The following is a 27161-nucleotide window of genomic DNA, read 5'->3' on the forward strand; positions in this document are numbered from 1 at the left end:
TCCAGTCTCTGGAACCCTGGGGAGGAGGCTGGTGATTGTTTTCTCGGCTCATCTATGGTGGGGAGAAGTTAGATCTCATCGTGCTGTCAGTGAAACCCCACCAACAAAAAGGAATGGAGTTACAGCACAGCAATACAAAAGTGGTAATGATGATTTGTAAAGTGGATCGCCAGCAAAAACTTTATTTTTTTAGTTTATAGCAGAAGAAAGAAGGGACATATAAGGAGGGATTTAACCACCTCCGGAAGATTTACCCCCCCACCCTTCATGACCAGGCTATTTTTGCGATACAGCACTGCATTACTTTAACTGACAATTGCGCGGTCGTGCGACACTGTAGCCATATAAAATTGATGTCCCTTTTCCCCACAAATAGAGATTTATTTTGGTGGCATTTGATCACCGATCAATCGCTTTTTAGTTTTTGTGCTAAAAATAAAAAAGGAAGACCAACAATTTTGAAAAAGCAAAAAATATTTTTTACTCTACTATAAAACATAGCCAATAAAAAACAATGTAAAAAATCGAATTTCTTCATAAATGGAACCACTTCCCGCCCGGCCAATAGTCAATTGATGTCCGGGAAGTGGTTGTGAAATCCTGACTGGAGGTCTATTGACGCCCTGCATCTCCAATCTCGGTAAAGAGCCTCCGGCGGAGGCACTTTACCACGTGATCAGCCGTGTCCAATCACGGATGATCACGATGTAAACAGGAAGAGCCGTTGATCGGCTCTTCCTCACTCGCTTCTGACAGACGTGAGTAGAGGAAAGCCGATCGGCTACTCTCTTGACAGGGGAGGGTTGCGCTGATTGTTTATCAGCGCAGCCCCCCCTCGGATGCCAACACTGGACCACCAGGGAGTGCCCCCCGGTTGCCAAATGGAGCAGAAAAAAAAAAAAACAATAAAACAAAAAAAATAAACACAATCGATGCCAATCAGTGCCCACAAATGGGCACTGACTGGCAACATGGGCACTGACTGTAATGATGCCCAGCAATGCCATCAGATCCACCCCTCAGTGCAACCCAGTGTCCATTAGTGCCCATCTATGCCCAGTGCCCACCTATCAGTGCCCATCTGTGCCACCCATAAGTACCCATCAGTGCCACCCATGAGTGCCCATCAGTGCCGCCAAAGAGTGCCCAGTGCCGCCTATGAGTGCCTATCAGTGCCACCTATGAATGCACATCAGTGCAGCATACCAGCGCCGCCTATCGGTGCCCATCAGGGCCACCTCATCTGTGCCCATCAGTGCCGCCATATCAGTGCCCATAATTGAAGAAGAAAACTTACTTATTTACAAAAAAAATGAACAGAAAAAAAATAATTAATTTTTTTCAAAAATTTCAGTAGTTTTTTAGTTGTTGCGTAAAAAATAAAAATCGCAGAGGTGATCAAATACAACCAAAAGAAAGCTCTATTGTGGGAACACAATGATAAAAATTTCATTTGGGTACAGTGTAGCATGACCGCGCAATTGTCATTCAAATTGCGACAGTGCTGAAAGCTGAAAATTGGCTTGGGCAGGAAGGTGCGTAAGTGCCTGGTATGGAAGTGGTTAAAGCGGGGTTCACCCAAAAAAAAATGTTTTAACATTACATTCAGCCGAGTTGTTAGAATGACATTAGGCTGTTTTTTTTTAAATCCTTGCCGTACATACCGTTTTCTCTATATGTTCACCGCGGCTTCCAGGTATAATCTGCGGGACTGGGCGTTCCTAACTGATTGGCATGCTTCCGACCGGCGCGTCACAAGTTGGCCGAAATAAGCCGAACGTCGGTGTGCAGGCGCTGTATAGAGCCGACTCGCAGTCCATCTTCTTTCGGCAACTCGTGACGCGCTGTATGCGCCGGTCGGAAGCATGTCAATCAATTCGGAACGCCCAGTCCCGCAGATTATACCCGGAAGCCGCGTGAACATATATATATATACAGTATATATAATACGGTATGTACGGCAAGAGAATAAAAAAAAAACAGCCTACTGTCATTCTAACAACTCGGCTGAATGTAATGTTAAAACATTTTTTTTGGGTGAACCCCCGCTTTAAGCCAAATATGTATTCTGCTATGTGTAGCGCCTGGTTACTTTTCAGAAGCGGTGCTAGTGTAAATTTATTGGGGGGTCAGAGAGTTAAGTGACTCTGACCAGGTTAATTAGTCTAAATTTGGAGCCTTTGTCCCAGCTTTGGCTGTGCTGTGGGCTCATGCTGACGTTCCTGGGGTGCTGATCACACCCCAGGTCGACAGGTGGCAGCAACGGAGTCAAGGGTTTGGATGCTTCTCCCCGGCAGCCTATCAGGAGGAGGTTTCCTCGCTGTGCATGCTGGGGAGGGGTATTTATGGGGCAGACGCCATCTTCTTGGGTCTTCTTCCCGCGTGGCACCCACCTTCAGGGTAGCCTTTTTACGGCACCCCGGCAAATGGCCTTCCGGGGTGTGCATGCTACACAGCAATCCTGGTTCCGGTGATCTGCCGATATGGTCCTGGCTAACGAGATGGTTCCTGTAAGGACTGCGCAGGCGCAATCCTTGCCGATGGAAATCTCCGAACCTCGGCCGGCATCCAGGGCGACGTGGAATTGGAGGAAAGTGGCCAGTCCGCTCGCTCGGCCTCCTGGCTCTTTTTTTAACATCCTCCAATCCAGGAACCATCTCGATAGGGGAACCTTAACGACAAGTCACCGGGACCACGTTGGCCCAGAGCATCTGATCTGCCGCTGGGGCCCAGTAAACGACTGGGTCCCCAATCTACTGAGGTCCTGAGCCGTCCTGTTGGAGGAAGCTGTCCGGAGGAGAGTCTGCCTGAGGAGTGCCAAGAGAGGCTGGTGTTCCAAGAGGGGCCTGACTATCCACGGGGGACCAGGAAAACGGGTGCTGAGAGGCTGGAAGTTGATCGCCTATCAGTCGGTAACCTAACCAAAACTACCTGAAGGAGAGCCGGGTGTTGAATCCGATAGAGAGGATTCTGCACCACTTTGTTTCTTCAACCACTGGGAGAGTCTGTGGCAGAGACTAAAGCCCTGTACACACAATCGGATATCTGATGGAATCTAATCCGATGGATTTTTTCGTCCGATGAAGCCGACTTTTATCAGTCTTGTCTACACACCGTCAAAAATCTGACCGTGTCCAACGCAGTGACGTAAAACATTCCATTTACTACATGCTGAGAAAAATGAAGTTCAATGCTTCCGAGCATGCGTCGACTTGATTCTAAGCATGCGCAGATTTTTGGCTGATGGACTTCCACACAGACGATCATTTTTTTTCTATTGTTTTTTTATCCATAGGAAAATTTTAAAACACGTTCTATTTTTTTTTCCACCGATGGAAAACAAACCTTTGGGGCTTAATCGGTTTGTCCGATAAAAGCGGTTCATCGGTCTGTTTTCATCAGACAAACCGATCGTGTGTACAGGGCTTTAGCCCCAATTTCCGAGTGACATTCTGGCTGCCAGGCTGGTGAGAGAGGCATGTCCAGGTGCGCTATACCCATTCCGGCTGGAGTGGCGAAGTAAAGTGTCGTTGGAAGCAGGACTGTTTCCCATCTACATACACCTGAATCTGTTGTTCATCATTTCTGCTATCCCTTCACCTTTTAATTGTTTAACCGTTTTTACCCGGCTGGGTAAGAAAAGCACAGAAGACACCTGTTTGCGTGGACATTCCATTTACTACAACTCTCACCATGTACCCTAGACGGCGGAGATACAGAGGTAACATGCAGTGGCGTCACTAGGGTTGGTGTCACCCGGTGCGGAAAAAATTGGTGTCACCCCCCCCCCCCCTCGACCAACTATAGTCCCCCTTCAGACCACCCTCCCTCATTATAGACCCCCCCCCCCCCCGCTAAGTACAGACTCCCTTTCCTCAATATAACCCCCTCCCATTAAAGGATCACTAAAGGAATTTTTTTTTTTTAGCTAAATAGCTTCCTTTACCTTACTGCAGTACTGGTTTCATGTCCTCATTGTTCGTTTTTGCTTTAAAGTTGCTGTAATTCTGCTGTGATCTCCACACTTCCTGGTTGCCTGTTTCCTTATAACCATGGTACTGGGAGATTTTCACGGTGGTCTAAGCTGTCATTACTGTGTGTCTAAAACTCCTCAGAACCAATCAGATTCATTTTAAAAACAAAACACTGCCCTGGATTTGTTGTTTTTGTTCTGTGAGTCTTCCTGACTCACCTCTCACCCGGAACTTCATATATGTACCTTTAAAACTGAACGTGAAACTAGAGGCACATTATATGATAGATTAAATTCAATTTTTAATCATTTTTAAAAGCAATCAGTTAACTTTTATGTCTCTATACCCTGTAAACAGTCATTTCAGCCAAACATTTTTTTCCTTTAGTGACCCTTTAAGTACATACCCCCCTCCATCAGTATAGACCTCCCCTCAGTGCAGACCCCCCCCATCAGCATATACACCCCCAGAACAGACCCCCTCCATAAGCATAGACCCCCTCAGTGCAGTCCCCTCCATAAGCATAGACCCCCCCTCTCCATAAGCATAGACCCCCCTCTGTGCAGGCCCCCTCTCTTTAAGCATAGACCCCCTCAGTGCAGCCCCCTCCATAAACATAGATCCCCCTCAGGGCAGACCCCCTCTCCATAAGCATAGTAGATCCCCCTCAGTGCATCCCCCCTCCATAAACATAGATCCCCCTCAGGGCAGGCCCCCTCTACATAAACATAGATCCCCCTCAGTGCAGACCCCCCTCTCCATAAGCACAGACCCCCCTCAGTGCAGGCCCCCCTCTCTATAAGCATAGACCCCCTCAGTGCAGCCCCCCTCCATAAACATAGATCCCCCTCAGGGCAGGCCCCCTCTACATAAACATAGATCCCCCTCAGGGCAGACCCCCTCTCCATAAGCATAGATCCCCCCTCAGTGCAGGCCCCCTCTCCATAAGCATAGACCCCCCTCAGTGCAGAACCCCCTCTCACCACCCATAGCACCCCCAGGCTATATATATATATATATAGCTGTGTCCAGTTCCCCCCCATCATCAGACCAGCACGGGCTACCGACACCATGGCAATCCCCCCCTCCTCTCACCTCGGGTCGGCGGCAGTCAACCCCTCAACACATGCTGACACCCTTCCGGCGCTCCCGCCCGTTACAGCACCAGCTTGGGGCCATGCAGACACACGTCCCGGGCGGCAGCTGGAGAGGAGAGAACAATGTGCAGCCGCGCCACCTGGGCAGAGATAGTGCAGGCACAGACTGCACATGTGACAGGCTCAGCACGCAGCAGTGAAGTTGGAGGCAGTAAATACACACGCGCGCGGCTGCGGCGCTAGAGATGTTTGGCCAGGACCCTCACCCTCCTCACCCTCAGAAGAGTCGGGATGGTGTCACCCCTCTAGCGGGTGTCACACCCCCCCCGCTAGCAACGCCTCTGGTAACATGCCACCCAAAACAAACCAGCAGCTCCTTCGGGGGTAGTGCTACATATATATTCTTGATAAAAAAAATCCTAATAAGTGTATATTGATTGGTTTGCGCAAAAGTTATCGCATCTACAAACTATGGGATATATACTGGATATTTTACTAGGTACATAATCTGGAGCAGCCAAGCTGGGATACAGTATCTCACAAAAGTTAGTACACCCCTCACATTTTTGTAAATATTTTATTATATTTCTTCATGTGACAACACTGAAGAAATGACACTTTGCTACAATGTAAAGTAGTGAGTGTACAGCTTGTAAAACTGTGTATATTTCCTCTCCCCTCAAAATAACTCAACACACAGCCATTAATGTCTAAACCACTGGCAACAAAAGTGAGTACACCCCTAATGCCGCGTACACACCATCACTTTATGTGATGAAAAAAAACGACACTTTCTGTGAAGTAAAAAATGACGTTTTTGAAACTTCAATTTTCAAAGACGAAGTTGCCTACACACCATCGTTTTCTCACAATGTTCTAGCAAAGCGAGGTTACGTTCCACCACGTTTTTCCATTGAAGCTCGCTTCATAAGTAGCTTCTGGGCATGCGTGGATGAAAAAACGTCTTAGAAAACGACGTTTTTTGCTACACACGGTCAATTTCTGTGAAGTAAAAAGTGCACTTTTGAAAAACGACACATAAAATTGAAGCATGCTTTAATTTTTTTGGGTCGTTTTTTACAAGACATAAAACGACGTTTTCCCCCACACACAGTCAATTAAAGTGACGTTTTTAAAAACGTCATTTTTTTTCATCACATAAAGTGATGGTGTGTACGCGGCATAAGTGAAAATGTCCAAATTAGGGCCAAAGTGTCAATATTTTATGTAGCCGCCATTATTTTCCAGCACTGCCTTAATCCTCTTATGCATGGAGTTCACTAGAGCTTCACAGGTTGCCACTGGAGTCCTCTTCCACGACGACATCACAGTGCTGGTGGATGTTAGACACATTGCGCTCCTCCACCTTCCGTTTTGAGGAAGGGTTTAGGTCTGGAGACATGCTTGGCCAGTCCATTACCTTTACCCTCAGCTTCTTTAGCAAGGCAGTGGTCATCTTGGAGGCGTGTTTGGGGTCGTAATCATTAGAGGTCGGCCGATATGGGTTTTTCTCTGGCCGATACTGATATTTAGAAATCGGGGCGGTCGATATATGATGCCGATTTTTGCGGCAGATTATTTTAGGCCAATTTTTTTGTGGTGTAGGTGGCACTGGTTGGCATGTGGCACTAACAGATGACACTGGGGCCTCATACACACGACCGGATCTCCGCTTGAAACGGTCCGCTGGACCGTTTCCAGCGGAGATTCCTCCTCCGGATTTGGATCCGATGGCGTGTACACACCATCGGATCAAAATCCGTACGGAATTCCTCTGCGGTGACGTGTCGCGCCGTCGCCGCGACGATGACGCGGCGACGTGCGCGACGCTGGAAGGTAAGTACTTCCACGCATGCGTCGAATCATTACGACGCATGCGAGGGAGGGGAGCGGACGGATTGATCCGGTGAGTCTGTACAGACCACCGGATCAATCCGCTGGTCCCGATTCAAGCGGATAGATTTCTTAGCATGCTAAGAAATTTATATCCGCTTGAAATCGATCAGCCCGAGAAATCTCCGCGGATAAATATCCGCTAGGCTGTACAGACGACCGGATTTGTCCGCTGGAACTGATCCACGGATCAATCCCAGCGGATAGATCCGGTCGTGTGTACAGGGCCTGGCAAGTGGCACTAATTGGCAAGTGGCACTAATTGGCAAGTGGCACTAATTGGCACTGGCAGGTGGCACTAATTGGCACTGGCAGGTTGCACTGGATGGCACTAATTGGCACTGGCAGGCAGGCATGGCCGATCCACCCTATAGGCTCACTATGCAAGCCGCTTAGGGCCCCCGCAAAGCTGCGGAGAGCCCCCCAAATTACTAGAGGCCCCGCCTGGTGAGAAGTAATTTTTGGCTCCTCACTCCGCTTTTCAACTCGCTGGCTGCATGGGAGAAGAGGTAAGAAGTCAGCACCCCCCGCTTCTCACTTTAATGTAAGATGTAATTTCCGACAGCAGAACACCCCCTCCCCCCGCTTCTCAACTTTAATCTTTAATGTAACATGTCATTTTTCTTAGGGCCCCAGGGAGGTCAGGATCGGCACTGGATGTCACATCATATAATGATCTATAACACATAGGATGTCACATCATATATTTATATATAACATACAGGACAGTACATCATATAATGATCTATAACATATAGGACAGTACATCCTATAATGATCTATAATATATAGGACATCACATCATATAATGATCTATAATATATAGGACAGTACATCATATAATGATCTATAACATATAGGACAGTACATCCTATAATGATCTATAATATATAGGACAATACATCATATAATGATCTATAATATATAGGACAGTACATCATATAATGATCTATAACATATAATGATCTATAACATATAGGACAGTACATAATATAATGATCTATAACATATAGGACAGTACATCCTATAATGATCTATAATATATAGGACAATACATCATATAATGATCTATAATATATAGGACAGTACATCATATAATGATCTATAACATATAATGATCTATAACATATAGGACAGTACATAATATAATGATCTATAACATATAGGACAGTACGTCATATAATGATCTATAACATATAGGACAGTACGTCATATAATGATATATAACATATAGGACAGTACATAATATAATGATCTATAACATATAGGACAGTACATAATATAATGATCTATAACATATAGGACAGTACATCATATAATGATCTATAACATATAGGACAGTACATCATATAATGATCTATAACATATAGGACAGTACATCATATAATGATCTATAACATATAGGACAGTACGTCATATAATGATCTATAACATACAGGACAGTACGTCATATAATGATCTATAACATATAGGACAGTATGTCATGACAACATGATATAATAGGAGCCATAACAAAGACGTCATGTAGTCAGTAAGGAGTGTCATCCCCATGGTAACATCCATAGTGTCTCCTCTGTACACACCCCCTCCCTCTCATTACAATTCTATGATGACTGTCTGTCACGCACACCCCACACCCAATCATTGTCCCGCTCTGTGCGACTACGTACGGGTGACGTCAGTCCGCGGATCGGACGCTAGAGCACGCTGGTGTCGGTAGACATTTTACCGAAGTTACAATGTAAATGATTGGAGAAAACTCCATAATAAAGTATAATATTCTTCTATCACCTTATTCAAACGATTTCAATTTATTATAAAATATAAAAAGCACTTTAGCGTTGAATTCCTCTTCTCCTTGTAGTGTTATGTAGCGGAGAAAGGAGAATTTGAGAGACACAGAGAGGTCCGCTCTGTCTGGTCTACCAATCACATTCCTTAGCGGTGAGGACATGTAGAAGTATGGAGGGCGGTCCTAGTGCAGGGGAGGGGAATAATCAGACTACTCCCAAGGTGCATTGCGCTTCTCTGTCACCCTCCCGGTATAGAAGACGTTTGTCCCGACTCTGAGCCCACAAACCGAGCCTAGCTACCGCCTGTGACTGTTATCTGTCATTACCGGAACCAGGACAATCCTAGGACATCTTCTCCGTCCTCATACATCTATACAGCCAGTGTCCTCCACAGACCAGAGCCGACTGACAAGTCCGGACATATCCCACAGTCCGCCATCTCTCGTCTACACCGTCTGGACGACCTATCGACCGACCTACCTCAACCGACCGACATTCCGTCCACACCCAGCACCCATTCTAGTCTGAATGAGAAGATGGAGCGAGGGGGCATCATCACACCCGAATCTCGGCCGGTGAGACACCCCATCCCCCACCTCATGGGCACCCCCCTCTCTGTATATCATTATACATACTGACAATACTTAGATATCTATCTATTACACACATATATATTTGTATCTGTATGTGTACACAGGTGGTATCACACCAGGCCCATCACCATATAAGGGCACAACTGCCATGTGGCGCTCCCCACCTCTGCCAGCCATGTGACTGCTGGATCTAAAGTTAAAGTGTAACTCCAAATGTACCCCCCCCCCCCAAGTCGTATACCAGCTACCCTGAACAGGGGTCTCAAACTGGCGGCCCTCCAGCTGTTGCGAAACTACAAGTCCCATGAGGCATTGCAAGGCTGATAGTTACAAGCATGACTCCCACAGGCAGAGGCATGATGCCAGTTATAGTTTTGCAACAGCTGGAGGGCCACCAGTTTGAGACTCCTGCTGTAGAAGGTAGATGTGTATAGTTGCCTATTATTCTCAGGGCGCGTGATTGGCTCCTAGGTAGAGGATGAACAGATGCCCCATAATAAGCCCCTATGGGTGACATCACCGCACAGGCAATCCGTCTGTTGTCTGTGATCTCTTCTCTCCCCTGGATCTGGCCGCTGGGACTCGATCATGTGACCCAACTGGAGCACCCTGAGAATAGGTAAGTATACACATCTTCTACAGGGTAGGTAGGTAGTACAGGTGATAGGTAGGGTGGGGGGCTTTCATCTAGACTGGAATTTCACTTTGATATTCCTGGTCATGTGACTATCTAAAGTTGATTCTCCTGGCCGTGTGACTGTATCTAAAGCAAGTTTTATGTTTAATATAATAGTGTAGGTTAGAACCACTGTCAGGTTTTTTTTTTCTGACTTCACTAAAGGGAGATTCACTCCCCTTGTTCTGGTGACCCTAACCCCTGAGAGTGAAGGAAAATCTCAAATCTGAGTTGTCATCAGAACAGAAGTAATGGGAAAACCTTTGGAATGGTTAAAATACAATATTTCTGTCTGATCTTTAATCAGAAGTAGGGATAGAGTTGCCTTTGACCAGAATTGGGTTTACGCCCAGCTGTCATTTCCTGGTCCAATGAGCTGTGGTCATATTAGATAGATGATGTCACCAGCAATTCCCGCCCCCTTTGTAACATCAGCTGTGGAGGTGCCTGCCTGTCATTGGACCAGAAATGACAGCTCTTCTGTGGTTGGACTTGAGCCAAGAGCCACAACACAAGCTCGTTCCTAATTAGAACTGTGTGATACTTTCTATACTGGAGAGACTGTTGTCAGCAGGACAGGAAGTGAGAATAAATCTCTAATGGAGCCCCAGATAGTTGTAGTGGATAATGGAGGAATTTGTGAGACACGGCGTAAAGACCTGTTTCTTGCTTCGTCAAAAACTAGAAACGTTTTTTGGCTTGTGCTCTGATGAAACTTAGATTTCTGTGTGTGTCATACAGGAACCTTTTTCTAAGTCGGAGCAACTTGAGTTGCTCCTATTAGAACGGTTCCATAGTACAGAACGGAGTGCGATTTGTCAGGTGGCTAAGTCGCCTGACCAGTCGCCCCTGTGTGAAGCGGCACTAAGATGCAGTTTGCTAGAGTCCAAACATAACCAATATATCCTAGAATAACTATACAGTAACTCTGTTGCCCTCAATGGACCAAAAAAAAAGACTGTTTCATAGTATTAGCAATTAGAATTCAAAGGTTGGTTTGTGTTATCTTTAGTTTAATCTAATTATTAGGTGACATCGGTCTCCTCCCATTCTGGTGACTCAGATTATTTCGCAGCACACTCCCTGCTATTTATTACTGTACCGTGTTTATGGAGTTACTGTTGTACTTTGTTCACCTGTTGCACAATATCTGATTTTAGTGATGTCACACAACCCGGGGATTTTTGTCTGACTCACTGATTATATCTTCTCTGTTATACTGCTTTATTGGCGCTGCCTTGCCCTCTGTATAGGCAGGAGAGGATCATCAGAGTGGCACAAAAGTAGAGGGAATATAATTTCTCTGTTAGTAAAGTCTAATCCGTTCCCAATAATCAATGGGGACCCCAGCTATTGGTGAAAGACAGAATTGAGCGTATGCTGCTGCTTACTCTCACATGGTGAGGGCGTTATTGATGTATACTTGGCACAGGTACTACATTTGGGAACATCAACAGATTGCAGACAGGAAGGGGTTCATAATGCCTTAATAAAAAAAACCTGTAATTTTCTAGGTGCTATAACATAGTGGGCTGTCACCCCCCACAAAATGTGGGTGTGAAATACCTAGTGATTCTGGCTGTCCTCCATTTTTCTTTTTCAAACTGACCACACAAGGCATGAGAGCACATCCATCTCCATGTGGTAAGTTTTCTGGCTGCCCTGGGAGAACAGCCTACCACCTTCCAATGGTCAGGGTTGCACTGACACACCCCTCTGTACATCTATTCACTGGGAAGATCAGTGTACAGCTGTTTGTCCACACTACTTCTCTAAGCCCCTTATGCAGCTGGGAACAAAGGTTATATGATCACCTTGCCTTTGATTCCTATCTTAAACTGAATGGTTTGTTTTATAAAGTAAGGGTTCGTGTAAACTTTAATTCCCAACATCTACATGTCCCATAGTACTATGCTGTCTTCAGTCAGTGATTCCAGTACTGACGTTGCCTCCTGACCCTCCTCCTCTCAGCACCTCTGTAGATCACAAGGCAGGCTTTGTGATATGTGACTTCTCACAGGACATAGTGATTACGTGTCACAGAATTCAGGAATATTATGGGTGGGGATCCTCACAAAGTAAGTTTACAAACTGAAAGATCATTCAGCATAATGGGAATATAATTTAAAGCTGAAATCCAGGCACTTTTAAAAGGCACAACTAATGCAACGCTGTAATCATAAAAAAAAAATCATAACCTCTATCAGTGTAAGTACTAGAGGTCGACCGATATATCGGCAGATATTTGGCATTTTTTAAAGAAATCAGTGTTCCTCCTCCCTTCCCCACACTCCATTGGCTGAGCGGCGCTTGATGCTTGCCAGAGCTGCTGAGTGTGTGAAACTGACATGCAAAGAGAGAGGAGCTGTCAGAATTCAACATTGATGTCAGGGTGGGCGGGATCCAGCAGCTATCAAACACCAGCCAATGGGATGGAATCTGGGCAGGCCACTATGTGTATGTGGTCCCGCCCCTTTTTCTTAAGCAGTTCAATCATTGGCTGGTGTTTGATAGCTGCTGGGTCCTGCCCAGACATCATCTTTTGAATTTTGTCAGCTAGTCTTTTTCTGCATTAAGTTACATGAGTCAGTTTCACACAGTTACACTATATCAGCTAAGTGTGAAACCTGACAATCGGTGCCACCTGGCAAAAAAAAGAAAAGGCACAAAATATTGGCCCCAAATATCTGCATCATATATCGCCCATCGGCCTTCCTGATTTTCTAAATATCGGCATCAGCCAGAGAAAAACTCATATCGGACGACCTCTAGTAAGTACCCAATTTTGATTTGGTGTCCTCCTCCCATAGTCACTGTACTGCATAGCTTGGAGAGGGGAAGGGGAGAAACGGCACAAGTAGTAAACCAGGTTTTCTACAGTGCAAAGAGCATGCTGTATGAGGAGAGATCAAGGTGACAGAAAAATGAACTTATCACTGTGCTACTTCTCTCACTGTTCAGTCACAGAATGGGAGGTTGGGAAGGTGACATGTAAGTGGAAGTACATTTCCCATTCCTGCTGTACAGAAGCTGTGTGGCAGACTTGTGTAAATCCCAGGACTGGATAGACAGAAATAACAAATTCTTTGACAGGTAAAACAATCTGTTACGCATTTCATCTGTGTATTTAGTTGCTTGCCTGGAGTTCACATTTTAATATTTTGGAAAAGGAATGGCAGGTACCCTTTATCTCCTATAAAAGAGTGGAATTACAGAATTGTGAATTTGTTTGACACGTTTGGTCTCTAGTTGCTTATTGCATTGTGTGTAAAGCTTCTCTACTTCATTTCAGAGCCCTTGGGGTTTACCTGCAAAGCCTGTGAGTCAGTGCTCCCTGACAGACGTCATGAGTGAAGAGCTGGCCAGAGAGCTGCAGCTAGAGGAAGAGAGACATGTGTTCCCCGAACAAGTGCTGTAAGTTCTTTATTGGCTTCTCCTTTTTAAGATCTATTCTTCTCAGTGATTGCTAACTGGAAGATGATGCTGAATAAATCTATCACAATAAATATATATTCCTGGGTGTGGCCATCCTTAAGTGCAGATGATTCATATAGCATTTACGTCTTGGAATCCACCTGCCCTTGGCTCAGGCTTGCAAACAGAGGTTGTGCTTAGCTGAGAAACCCATCCTCCCATGCTGAAGACTCCTGAATGTATAACATAATTTTGCCTAGGCATGGAAATCAGGAAGTAATAGAAGAAATGTAGAAAAAAAAATTAAAACAAGCAAATATGATATACTTTTCCATCCATTTACTAATGCTCTCAGCATATGCATTAACAATTAGTATTGTCTAAGAGCATGAAGTTCTGCTTTAACCACTTACCCCCCGGACCATATTGCTGCCCAAAGACCAGAGTACTTTTTACGATTCGGCACTGCGTCGCTTTAACCACTTACCCCCCGGACCATATTGCTGCCCAAAGACCAGAGTACTTTTTACGATTCGGGACTGCGTCGCTTTAACAAACAATTGCGCGGTCGTGCGACGTGGCTCCCAAACAAAATTGGCGTCCTTTTTTTCCCCACAAATAGAGCTTTCTTTTGGTGGTATTTGATCACCTCTGCGGTTTTTAGTTTTTGCGCTATAAACAAAAATAGAGCGACAATTTTGAAAAAAATGAATATTTTTTACATTTTGCTATAATAAATATCCCCCAAAAATATATAAAAAAACATTTTTTTTCCTCGGTTTAGGCCGATACGTTTTCTTCTACATATTTTTCGTAAAAAAACATCGCAATAGTCGTTTATTGATTGGTTTGCGCAAAAGTTATAGCGTTTACAAAATAGGGGGTATTTTTATGTCATTTTTATTATATTTTTTTTTTACTAGTAATGGCGGCGATCAGCGATTATTATTTTTTTTTTTTTTTTTTTTTTTTCTGGTACTGCGACATTATGGCGGACACTTCGGACACTTTTGACACATTTTTGGGACCATTGGCATTTTTATAGAGATCAGTGCTATAAAAATGCATTGGATTACTATAAAAATGCCACTGGCAGTGAAGGGGTTAACACTAGGGGGCGGGGAAGGGGTTAAGTATGCCTGGGTGTGTTCTTACTGTGGGGGGGGGGTGGCCTCACTAGGGGAAACACTGATCCTCGGTTCATACATTGTATGACCCGAAGATCAGCATTTCCCCTGCTGACAGGACCGGGAGCTGTGTGTTTACACACACAGCTCCCGGTCCCCGCTCTGTACCGAGCGATCGCGTGTGCCCGGCGACGATCGCGCCCGCCGGGCACACGCACGGGAGTCGGGGGCGCGCGCCCCTTGTGGCGGCTGGGAGAGAGGACGTCATATTACGTGCTCTCGCCCAGCAGAGCCACCTTGTGGACGTATAATGACGGTGCGCCGTCGGCAAGTGGTTAATAATGTGTCTTGTCAGTTGAATCGGTTAACCTCCATCTTCTACTCTTATTTTAGTGCCGATGAAGATGCTTTGTTAACCAGTGATAACATTGATACATCAAGTGATGCGGTGTTGGCTCAGATGCTGCAGACGCAGTTTGACAAGGAGTATGATGCTCAGCTTCTCAGAGAGGAGAAGAAATTTAATGGCGACAGTAAAGGTAAAGTGGCATAGTGATGAATACACTGTGGGGTTGATTTACTAAAACTGAAAAGTGCAAAAATCTGGTGCAGCTGTGCATGTAGCCAATCGGCTTCTAACTTCAGCTTGTTCAATTACGCTTCGGAAAAGGGAAGAGCCCGATTGTTTTTTTTTTTTTTTGTAATCAAGCTGAAGTTAGAAGCCAATTGGCTACCATTCACAGCTGCACCAGATTTTGCACTTTTTAGTTTTAGTAAATCGATCTCAATGTGGCCAAGAATATACAGCTTGGAAAACTAGTTAAAATGGTTCTTTTGATGTTTGCAGTTTCCATATCCTTTGAAAACTATCGCAAGGTGCATCCATGTGAAGATAGCGACAGCTCCGAGGATGAAGTGGATTGGCAGGATACCCGCCACGACCCATATAAAGCTGGTGAGGATACAGATGATGCTATATGGTGGCTATATTTATGCTCTTTAGAGACCTCATTCTAGATTCCTGGCAGCACTTCAAGCTCTACATCTACAAATCAAACTCTGATACTCCTATTGATTTAGGTCATTAGTAAAATGATATGAAGTGGCTATCATCCCACTTGCTGGTTGGTTTCAGAACCAGTTTTAGACCTTACAAAAACAAAAGTAATCTGTTAATAGTTTATTGTAAATGCTTTGTGTAAAGAGATTTGGCTAATGTTTTACCAACAAGCGTAAGTGTTTTAGGAGCTCTCAAAGTGATCACAGTGCTGTCTGTCAATTCCTTCAGAAGCTTGGTGCCATGTTTACTCAGAGATCGGCATCTACTTCTGAGATAAGATGTAGACAATCATGTTAATACTAGTGCCCTGTGCAGGGCAGAGGTACAGGTCTGGCATCTGCTGCCTTGTTTTTAAGGGTGCTTGTGCTGGGGCTTTCATCACTTTTTTTTTAACAGAAGGGGCTGTCATCTTTACTTGGTAATGCTAGTCAAACTCACATAGATTTCTCTTCAGACTATGGGCTTTACTAGAGAAATCTTATAGGATTCTACACCCATGCTAAACAGTGTGAGTTGAGGAATCTCCTCTGGTGGTTAATATATTCAAGGAGCCATGGCACCCACAGATGAATACCTGAACAGTGCCTACATCTGATAGGATGCTGTCACTGTTCAGTTATCAGTTTTACACTTTGCTGCTTAAATTATTTTGTCAAGTTGGGTGGTGCCAACTATAGAGCTGTGCGTGGCCAGCTTAGGGCCAGGCACATACGGGCTGAAAATTGGCTGAAATCGCCAGTACAGTAGAAACCGGCTGACTTTCCGCACATGTGTACAGCTGCCTGTCCGTCAGAAGCTGATCTTACGACCGTCTTCTGTTGAACAAGCATGCTGGAAAACCATCATCCCACCTGCATCCGTTTGGCACTGGCAACCAATGGCTGCCAGCGCTGATCATTGTTCCCGTCAGAATTCAGTGGCATAACAGGGGAAATCGCTTCCCTTAATCCGTTGTGTTAGTACAGTGATCTGTCAATTTTTTTTTTTCGTTTAGCCCTCTGGATTTAAGGGGGGGGGGGGGGAAAGCTGTGTGTGTACCAGGCACCTGGAATAATGAGGTGTATATTGGTTAGCAGGAAAGATAACGTGCGCTTGTTTCTTCTGGGTCAGGGACTCTCTCTTGCGAATTGGAGATTAGGATCGACAGTCCCAGAGTGTGCAATTAAAAAAAAAAAAAAAAAGACTATCCTGAGAGGTTCCCTTTTAGCTGTTCTTGATGAGTCACTAGAACAAGGCTTCAGTACAGTGTGAAAGTGTCCAATGTCATTTTGGGACCTGTGGAAAATAAATTTATCGCTATGTATATACTTTTTTTTTTTTTTTTTTATCATTAAATTAATAAACTTTCTTGAAGTGTTGGAGTAATTAAAAAAAATGTGTTCCAGTGATGTTCTTGTATGTTCAAATGCAGATAAACCAACCACCACCCCCAAAAAAGGATTCATTGGTAAAGGTAAAGACATTACAACCAAACATGATGAGGTTGTGTGCGGCAGGAAGAATACAGCTCGGATGGAGAATGTAAGTGGAGGAGAATGCTCTTGTTTATATACTGTTTAGAAGAATAGCAGAACCCTGGAATTAAAAAAAAAAAAAAAAAAAAAACATTAGTACACCACACCCCCCAGTGCGGCTCACCAGTTCTGGGTTGGTGACCTAAAAAGTGTAAAATCCAGTGTGTTGGTCTAACAGCTTAGTTTAGCATTCTTAGAAGAATGTAAGCAATTGCAGCTCCTATATTACTTTGGGGCAATTTTTAAAAATTGTTTACAGATGTTGGAGCTCAATTAGACGAGTGATTTAAGCCTGTCCTCAATGCATACTGGCAGCCCATAGAAGTTGAAGGCCACGCAGCAGCTGCAAAAACACAATCACAGTCAAAGTTTGACACCATGTCCGGAGGGGGTGCACAGAATCTGTGTTCAGATCCAGGCCCAAATGCCATACTTTGACGTGTGATTGTGTCTGTGCAGTCGCTGTGTGCCCTTCCACTTCTATGGGTTACCTACACGCAGCTCTGAGATGGAAGCATACGCATCTGCCACCAGCTCTGCATGGAGGGAGGTCTTATTCGCCCAACTGAATAGGCTCCTAAAATCCAATTTTTTTTTTTTTTTTTTTTTTGGTACAAAATTACTTGGGACCCCCAACCTATCTTTCTTTTGAAGCGAAGAAGTGCAGAAAACTTGGTTGGCAGACCTAAACCCATGCATAGTGTGTTAAATATGAAATGTTCAGATTCAGTCTTTCATTGTTCGAGAAACTCTTTCTTATACTTTTTGTCCTGAACATAATAAAGACAAAAACGTTATACATCACCTTTTAAAGGCTAGGTTCATACACTGCTGAAGGAGTTGGCTAGCACTCGGTCAAAGGCTTAGGCCAGTGTTCTCTGTGTGTGCCCTTTTTTATTTTATTTAGAAAGTATTTTTCATGGCTAGCATGATAACATGAAGAGCTTTTGTTTCCGCTTGTATTCTGCGAGGTTAAAGGTTAATTTTGGCTGAGCAAAACTGTTAATTAGAACCAGCAGGGTATGCTTTATATTTGCCATAATATTGATCGTAAAATCTTCAGAACATGGTGAACCTAACCTTTTTGTTTAAATCTTTCAGTTTGCCCCAGAGTTTCAAGTTGGAGATGGAATCGGAATGGATTTGAAGTTGTCCAATCAGGTTTTCAATGCATTAAAGCAACACTCAATCTCTGAACAGCGCAAGAGTGCCAGAGTGCATGACAAAAAGGAAGTGTCAACAACTGTAAGTCTAACTCGGTCCTCTCTTTACATTTTATTACTCATGTGCATGCTGTTTGTTATGTAGATCGCTCCTAACATTTTTTTTATTTTAATTTGATGTGTTACAGGAAAAAGTGGTGGACCCAAAGACCAGACTACTTTTGTACAAAATGGTGAATGCTGGGATACTGGACTCCATTAATGGTTGTGTGAGCACTGGAAAAGAATCGGTTGTGTTTCATGCAAATGGAGGAAGGTATGGGGATAATAAAAGCTTGAGTCTTTAAAGGATTGGTTCACCCAAAAGTGATATTTCAGTTGGGTTGAGTTAAACCAACAGTCAATGTCTTTGATCTCTTGGTGAATATATTGGTGAAAGCTGTGCACATTCGCTTCTGGATCTCTAAACAATCTGTTTGCAGGCACAGAGATCGTGCTGTTGGAGTATTCAGGGTATAAGAAGCCAGAAGCTCATTTAGAAAATCGGCATCCAGCTAGAACTAAAATGTTACTTTCGGGTGGATTAAACGTTCAGATGTTCTTGCCTGCTGTGCCCTTGATTAGGTTATATGTTGAATTTTTCTTTTTTTTTTTTTTTTTCCAAAGCATGGATGACCAGAAAGTACCTGCTGAATGTGCCCTAAAGGTTTTCAAGACAACTCTAAATGAGTTTAAGAACAGAGACAAATACATTAAGGATGATTACAGGTTCAAGGATCGCTTCAGCAAATTGAATCCACGCAAGATCATCCGAATGTGGGCAGAAAAGGAAAAGCATAACCTGAAGAGGTATGCAGAGCTGCCAGCGGTATTGAAGCATATCAAAATGATGCAATGGCAGGAGGAGTACACTAGATCAGGGGTGCTAAACCTTTTGAGGAGCGAGGGCCATTTAAGTGATTTGGCAACCAGTCGCAGGCCACAATGAAATGGTTCAAAATTTCTAATTAATAAAAATGTATTTTGAATAGCAGTGAACATTTTCCCCCTGCAGCTTCTGAATTCTGGCGGGAAGCAGAAGAGGAGAAACCGTCTATCAGCGGTTGCAGGAGGAAAATGGAGAGGATCGGTTGCCCCATCCTGTCCCAGTGTAAAACCGAATGTGACTGGAAAACCGTGCACATCAGCGGTTGGGGCTGTGTGGGGAAAAACGCATCTCAAATATGGGGTTTTACACCCCCCCCCCCCCCCCCCCCCCCAACAGCAAATCGAAATAAGCCCTGTCCTGAGCCCCCTATAAGGCTGCTTTAACACTGATGTGCTGTAGTTTATCCGCATCACTGGTGCAATGCACCTGCGGATTAGCTGCACTTTGCCATAGACCTATTTTATATTGCAGCCTGCAGGTTATAATAGTCAGGTTATAATAGTCTATGATTCAGTGCAGGTGCATTGTGATGCAGGTGTGAAAGGATGCTTGGGACAATAAGGACCACACCCCAACCACTGGTGTAGCGTCTTCAACAGGAAAGGCTTTTTATCTTTCAGTTTCTTTTGGCTGTTGGTTCCTGTCCCAGGCGGAGTGATGCCTAATGCACTTCACCTGGCACAGCAGCTGGCGCTGTAGAGGAAGCATTGACTTATGCGGCTCATGCTCCCTCCACAGCGCTGGCTCCATCCACTGGGATAGTAGGTTGGCAACCAGAATCTGGGCTTTCTGACCCGCATTCCTAGAGCAGGAGGTTGGGGGCCATGTCAGTGGGCTCCACGGGCCACAAGTTGAGCACCCCCTGCTCTACGTAAGGGTTGAAGGCATGGAGGAAAAAAATGCAGGGCTAGGTTATGATACCAGACAACAAATGTATTTAAATTGCAGGTCATGTTTGTTGTTTATAAGGTGATCATAGCCATTGTAGTGCAGATTGGGAGTCTTGAAGGTGAAAAGCAGATATAGCCAGGAGTCTGACCAAACAGGATTCACAGGTGTTTCACTATTACGCTTGGCCTTCATATCCATTCTAAGGGAAGGTTGTCAGGTGTGTCCTCTCATTCTTGTACTGATGTTACTGACAGTTGTTTTAGATGTCTTTGTCACCTCAACCCATACACTAAATGAAGCTAAGCAAGTACAGCTGACTGCAAATGACACAAAGCAAATCTGTGTAATATTTGTGATTGTACTGCATAACCATTTATTTTTCTACATGTGTCTTTGTACAGAATGGAGAAAGCTGGCATTCCATGCCCAGAAGTAGTTATGTTAAAGAAGCATGTTTTGGTCATGTCTTTTATTGGGAAGGATCAAGTACCTGCTCCCACCCTTAAAGAAGCTAAGCTTGGTTTGGAAGAATCCAAAGTTGCTTATTACCAGGTCCTTGCTGTAAGTTTACATTTATGACAGTACAGTGTTTGTTCTAAAACTGACATATGGGCTGGGATGGTGTATTACTGCATTGACGAATTTGAAGCTTGTAGCATGTTTTAGATTTATTGATTTTGTCTTTTTGCTTTTAGATGATGAAGCAGCTTTATGAACAGTGTACACTTGTTCATGCTGATCTGAGTGAATATAACATGATGTGGCATGAAGGGAAGGTAAGTGTATTTTGCTTAGTAGCTGAAGATGGAGAGATGATAAAGATGTACATATATTAACATTTATTATATGATTGAATCAATGTTGCATGAACATATGGTTTAGGACTCAAGTGCTTGTGGAGTTGCTAACATTGTATGCATCAGTTAAGCCTTTTTTCCAATCTTGGTTTTAGTTTAGGTGTACACTGTAATACTGCTCATGCTTATTTTTTGCTGTATACTTTTTAAACTTAAAGTGAATGCATTTTATTTTGTTAGTCTGGCATATTATCAAAGGTTTTGTTTGGGCGAGTTGACGAGAATTTTTTTTTTTTTTCCCCCTACTAGGTGTGGCTTATTGATGTCAGTCAGTCGGTTGAGCCTACACATCCACATGGACTGGAATTTCTGTATAGGGACTGCAGGAATGTGTCGCAGGTACATAAAGATGAAACATTTGTTAAAGAACAAATCTGTGATGGAGTGTAAGCTAAACTTAAGAATTCCAGACATCACATACTGTTACATGGGTCCAGCTTGGACCAATGTAACTGTGAATACAACATACCTGGTCGATGCCGCTGAAGACACCACTTTGCATTCTCTGATTGGACTTTATGGAGAGCATGAAATCGCCACCCCTCTACCTTGCCCAATCGGAGAATGCTTTGTATCCCTTTAGAAAATGCAAAGCATTCTTTGAATGGTGCCCATGCGGAGCAGCCAACCTCCTCTATTCTCAATGCTTCAGGCCAGTCCCTCGGCACAGAACCCCATGAGCAAGTGGAACGTGTCTATTTCAGTGATTTTTCAGCTTCCAGGGGTATCGGCCAGGTATGGTGTGTGTGTGTGTGTGTGTGTGTGTGTGTGTGTGTATACATTGTTACATTGGTCCAAGCAGTACTAATATAACTATGGAAAAATATACCATGTCTGGAATCTTTTAAGGCAAATGCCCACATACACATGTGAATTGTCGTATTTGTAATTCTGTCCAGCCACTTTTCTGATTCATACATCTTTGCCATGAAGCACAGTCAAGAAAATTGGCATCTGATATTTATGTTGGAGTTAAGGAATACAGCAGTTTCTGCACCAACCTGTAACCCATTGACTGAACAGTGAAGTGGCAGCAACCCACTCGCAGATCATCATATCTAATGAGAGCTTGATTAGCTCCTAATGATTCCCCTTCCTTTCCCAGTCTGGGTGCTGATTTAAAGGGACAGCCATTCATGCTAGTTTGATGGGGGGGGGGACATTTTAAATATATTAGCGGAATAATGAAGTTTGCCTGTAGTCTTGGTTTCAGATCATACTCTTAATTTTACATAATGACCTGCTAAAATGCCAATACAGACTTCAGATAATGTGAGAAAATGCATGTCACCCCTGCTTCTCACCAGCATGGTTGTTGACACGTGGGGAGCATCATATGATCAAACCTGTATTTATGCACATGTCCTGCATTCTTCATTTTGGGGTGTTGCTCTGCGTTTTGCCAGAAACTACACATCTGAAAGTTTGTTGCAGTGCATGTTAACACAAGTGCATCAGGTATGAAAAACTGATAAGGTTTATGCTTAGTATCTTCTATGTCAAGGTGGTCACTACGCCAGTTTGAACTATAACTACACTGTAAGGCTCTGTTTACATATGAGCCACATACGGCTCACAGCAAGCATCCAGTGCGTGCTGGTTCACAGTTTCAGGTCTGATTTCAGCCTGAATTTTGGGCTGAAACGGACCAAAAAACGCACAGCCTTTTTTGGGAAAAAAGCATCGTACCTGATGAGATATGTGAACTGGCTCCATAGAGAGCAAGTCAAAATCTGCTATGCGCCTGCAATTACTCCCTCAGTGTGAAAGGGGTCTTAAAGATCAGTGCGTTAGACCAAGACAAAGTGCCATGTATTACAGAGAGCATGAACCAAGAGGTAGGTCTTGGAGCAGATAAGGTAAAAATGGAACAGAACTGGCGTTACACCAATACTGGTATCTGTGCAGATACGAAGCATTTGCATGAGTACAATTTCAAAGTCCAGTCTGGTGTGATTCCAATGCGAATTGTAGTGTATGCGATTAGAAAACAGATAGGCCTCACACAGGACTAATAGCACTGCGGTCGGCCCACACACGGAAAAGCAAAGCTGATGTCTCTCTGCAAGTGAAATCTGTGCGGTTTTTCATGCACGTATGGTGTAAACGAGCCCTAAAAATAGACACTAAAATTATGTATCTGGTATTGGCGAGTACTTTTGAGAAAAAGTATCGGTACGTTGTTTTAAAACGGTATCGGTGCATCCCTAAACAGAGCAAGTCACCAGGGGTGCAAGCCAGATATCATGGCTGGCTGCAGACAGATTGCCAGGATACAAGATAGTTTAGGACAGGCAGCGGACACCGATAACCAAGAAAGCGTTCAGAGTACGGTACAAACTGGATAGCAGAAAGGCTCTGTCTTGCCTCTAGGTCTGTGCTTTTATATTTGATGTGTGCGCGTGTTAAACTTGTGTTAATTGCTGATATGCCCTGCTTATATAATAATGCAGGAGCCACACTTTGTCATATTTGTCCAGTCACTGCGTGACCCCCCCCCCCCCCCCCATAGCTTTGGATAGAAGTGGGGAATAAGGTCAGGTTTTTTAGATGTCTCTACAGCTGATCAGGGCCTTATTGATGCCGTTTCCATACTGTTTTCTTGACAACAATTTCACAGATGGGAAGTAAAGGAAAATCGCCACCAGCAACATGGGGGTGTGGGGGGTGTGAGAGATGCTTAATATTGGAGAGTAGGCAGAGCTGGACTGGGACAAAAATTTGGCCCTGGACTTCATCCAGACTGGCCCACTTTGACAGGTCTCTCCCATGGGGGCCGGACAACTCCCGCACCCCCACCCGCCCAGCCACCCAAGCCCCCTCTCCCCCTTCATTAGCCGTTCTACTTTATTAGAGTAGAACGGCTGGTACTGGTACTCTTATAGGCAGTACCAGTGGGGAAGATAGACATTATTTCACTCGGGGCAAAGAATCAGTTCGGTGCCCCCCCTTATGGGACAAGATTAGGCAGAAATGAGAAACTCCCAGGCCATAGCTGTTGAGTCAGCTGTCTGTTCCCTCCCCCATGCTCCTCTGTCGTTGTCCTTGCTCCTCCCCCTGCTTCTTTGTTCCCTCCCCCGCTGCGGGGAGGGAGAGGAGGTGAGTGCTGCGGGAAAGGAGAGACAGAGGAGCGGAGGGGGGTGGCGGTCCGCTGTCACTGAAGCCGGCCCACTGAGCCATCAGCCCACCGGGAAACTCCCTGTAGTCCCAATGGCCAGTCCATCCCTGAGAGTAGGGGAAGGCTGAAGTCCCTTTCAGAATTCCATTGCCTTCCTGTGTTTCTGTTGCAGATTTTCCTTATTACCCATCCAAAGAAAACCTTTGTCCTTGAGATAGTAAATGAGGAAAATCTCTTTAAAGATTCCCTAGATAACTGCATTTTCCTTTTTCCTAAAGTTATTTGACACACATGGATATTGTTAATTGACCAAGATTATTTGTATTGCTCGCTAGTTCTTCCAGAAATGTGGTGTTGCAGAGACTCTCAATGAACGTGAACTCTTCAATATGGTCTCCGGCCTGAATATTGCCTCTGATAATCAAGTGGATTTCCTTGCAGAGGTAAAAATTTTACGTTTATTGTATATTGTATGCTGAATAAAGACTCAACATGTTCTTCATACTACAACTCTGCATGGCTTTGTAGAATAGGACAAGATCAAGTGAAAAGACCTATTCAGCTTCCAATTAAGTTTTAGTTGTTGCTGTAATTGATTGATTACATATGCCCTTGGGTTGTAATCGCACCCTTAGTAACTACAGTGCCACATCCTATTAGTTTAGATAGAAGGTTGTATGGGAAAAATGTTTTACTTTGTAGGCACTACTTAAAAAATATAACAAATTTTATTATTGCACAATTATACAAATATTGTTCACTGAATGCATCCAATAAAATACATAAAGGCAAAACTACACAAAAAAAAAGGAACCATATGAAAATACCACAGGGCGGCACTCAAAGATATAAATCACTTGTTGCGGGGAAATATATTATGGAATTGCCCACGCTGGAATGAAGAAGTGTCTCCTGGGTCATTATCTACAGGGTTCTTGAAACATTAAAATTGTCTCAAGAATAATTTTGTTTTGTACAAAATTTGAATAAGGTGCAGGCCAAACAGGCTTCCTTTTTTTTGCTCCTCTACTGCTCTGTTTGGTTTGTTCATTTTAAAGTGAAGGGGAAACATCTGGTACTCACAAGTATGTGGGAACATCTGTGTATGTTCCAGGTGACTTTATTGGCACCAGGGGGGCGAAAGGAAGATTAGTATTTGATTCTTGGGAAGGGAATAGTTAAAGGAGAAGTTCACCTTTGGAACATGTTCCACCCGTTTTTAGGATGTAACATGTTCCCGATCCTGCAGCAGCTCCTGGGTCTCTGCACTCCCTGTGACAGCAGACTGGGGATCTTCTTCCCATGCCTGCTGTCACTATTTAAAGAGTGGAGCAGTGCAAGGCTCCACCCACATGGCTGTGTCATTCATTCAGAGTTCTGTGAATGCCTTTTGCGGCAAAAGTGAACTCCTCTTTTAAGGTGTGTGTGGGGTTTTTTTTTTTTTTTTTTTTTTTTTAGGGATTGGGAAACTTCCCTGCAATTTTTCACGTAGACCAGAATGACATTCCCAGTTGCTTGCAGCATCCTGAGATTCTATGCCATGAATTCCAGGAGGCCTCAGGGTACTACTTGTCATCTGTGCCAGATGCAAGAACCAGGAAAAGACAGTCGGCTTCCAGATAATGTATGTTTATAAATGTGTGTGGGAAGGGGAACCTTTTCAAGGGTTTGAAATATTTACAAATGAATTCTATGCTACTAAGAAATGTAAACCTTATTTGTAGCTTAGCCCTTAAGGTGGTATCTAACGTGTTGATGTTTGATAAATGAGGAGGGCCTATTATCCAAAAGTGTCTGAAATGTGAATGGTCTGTATTACCCTGTGAAGCAGCTGGTTGGATTAAACCTGTCCTATGTCAGCTGTTTTCCAGTTTAAGCTTGAGTCTAACTTTGGTGCTGTTGGGACAAAACAGACAGATGTGGTCTTTTACCTGGTTCCTTTTCATTTGGATATGTTGTAATTCACTTAATTCTCTTTCCTCTAGATTGAAACCCTGGAGAAAATGAATGAAGATCATGTTCAGAATCATGCAAAGAAGGTTTCTGCCTTCCAAAAAGATGATGATGATGGACCTCCAAGAATATATGACGAATAACCCTGATGTGATGCTCATGCAGAGTTGCTGAACAAAAAAGGCAAAACATGGTTGTCATCTCCTGACGACATTAACGCAGTGCTTCATTTCCCTGCCAAATGCAGGTTGGAAGTGCTGATACAGATCACCATTCACCCTAGAGAACACCGTTCCCGATCTAGAGTATGATGTCTGCTTACACGCCTCCAACATGGTTTGGCATGGCACAGAAGTGCAGACTTTGCTCTGATTTTTATGATAAGATGGTCCAGTTGCTTTGCTACTCATTGAGCTGTGTGAAAGCAGATGGGTTGAATCCAGAAAAGTGTGCTTGGGGTGACTGGTTTAAAAAAAAAAGAAAAAAAAATATTGTGAAAGTTAAATATTTTACTTTGGAGTTGAGTGAAGGGGGAAACCGTTTTTCCTCCAGGTTTTGGATTGAGCAAATCTACATTTTGGTAACTTCTGGAATTACATGGAGTTGTCAGAAGGGTGCTGACCCTTTTATCAAATAACTATAGATCTCTCAAAACATCAACATGAGATAATATAATCTAAACCTATATTAACCTGAATAGTTTTTAACATTAATAATATGATCCTTTTGACTCTAGTTAGCCTGTGGCCTGAAAGTTCTATCTAGAAAATAACAAAGATGTGCTTTTTACTAAAGTTTCTTTACTTCTTTACTGCTTTATAGATAATTCTAATGACTACTACATAATAGTAATGTATCCGTGTAATCTCCAGGTCTAAACTAGAATAGAAATAAAGAGTTTTGAATGCATTTGTTTCTGATTTTTACTCCATATATCTCCAAGCATTAGGAATACAGCATCTTACAGTTAAAAGCAATAAAATACCCTAAATCCTCCCAGGATCTTCAGATGCTGGATGGATATAGAGTTATATATATATATATATATATATATATATATATATATATATATATATATATATATATATATATATATATATATTTATTATA

The 27161-nt window shown here is 43.6% G+C and overlaps 1 protein-coding gene across 2 annotated transcripts; it reads left to right on the plus strand.

Moving 5' to 3' along the window:
* The first annotated feature begins 98 nt into the window (after positions 1-98).
* On the plus strand, positions 99-26960 carry RIOK3 (RIO kinase 3). 2 transcript variants are annotated; one of them, XM_040354070.1, is made up of 13 exons: positions 99-143; positions 13319-13440; positions 14961-15106; positions 15415-15522; positions 17039-17148; positions 18243-18386; positions 18493-18620; positions 18971-19153; positions 20525-20684; positions 20819-20899; positions 21230-21319; positions 24434-24541; positions 26084-26960. In XM_040354070.1, exons 1-13 carry the CDS (start codon positions 114-116, stop codon positions 26192-26194), a joined length of 1521 nt encoding a protein of 506 aa, XP_040210004.1. In that variant the 5' UTR covers positions 99-113; the 3' UTR covers positions 26195-26960. The 2 variants fall into 2 exon arrangements, with proteins under 2 accessions (XP_040210004.1, XP_040210003.1); XM_040354069.1 differs by lacking the exon at positions 99-143 and adding an exon at positions 8941-9332.
* Positions 26961-27161: the final 201 nt, after the last annotated feature.

The sequence above is a fragment of the Rana temporaria genome, chromosome 5 (assembly GCF_905171775.1).
Source record: "Rana temporaria chromosome 5, aRanTem1.1, whole genome shotgun sequence".
Lineage (NCBI taxonomy): Eukaryota > Metazoa > Chordata > Amphibia > Anura > Ranidae > Rana > Rana temporaria.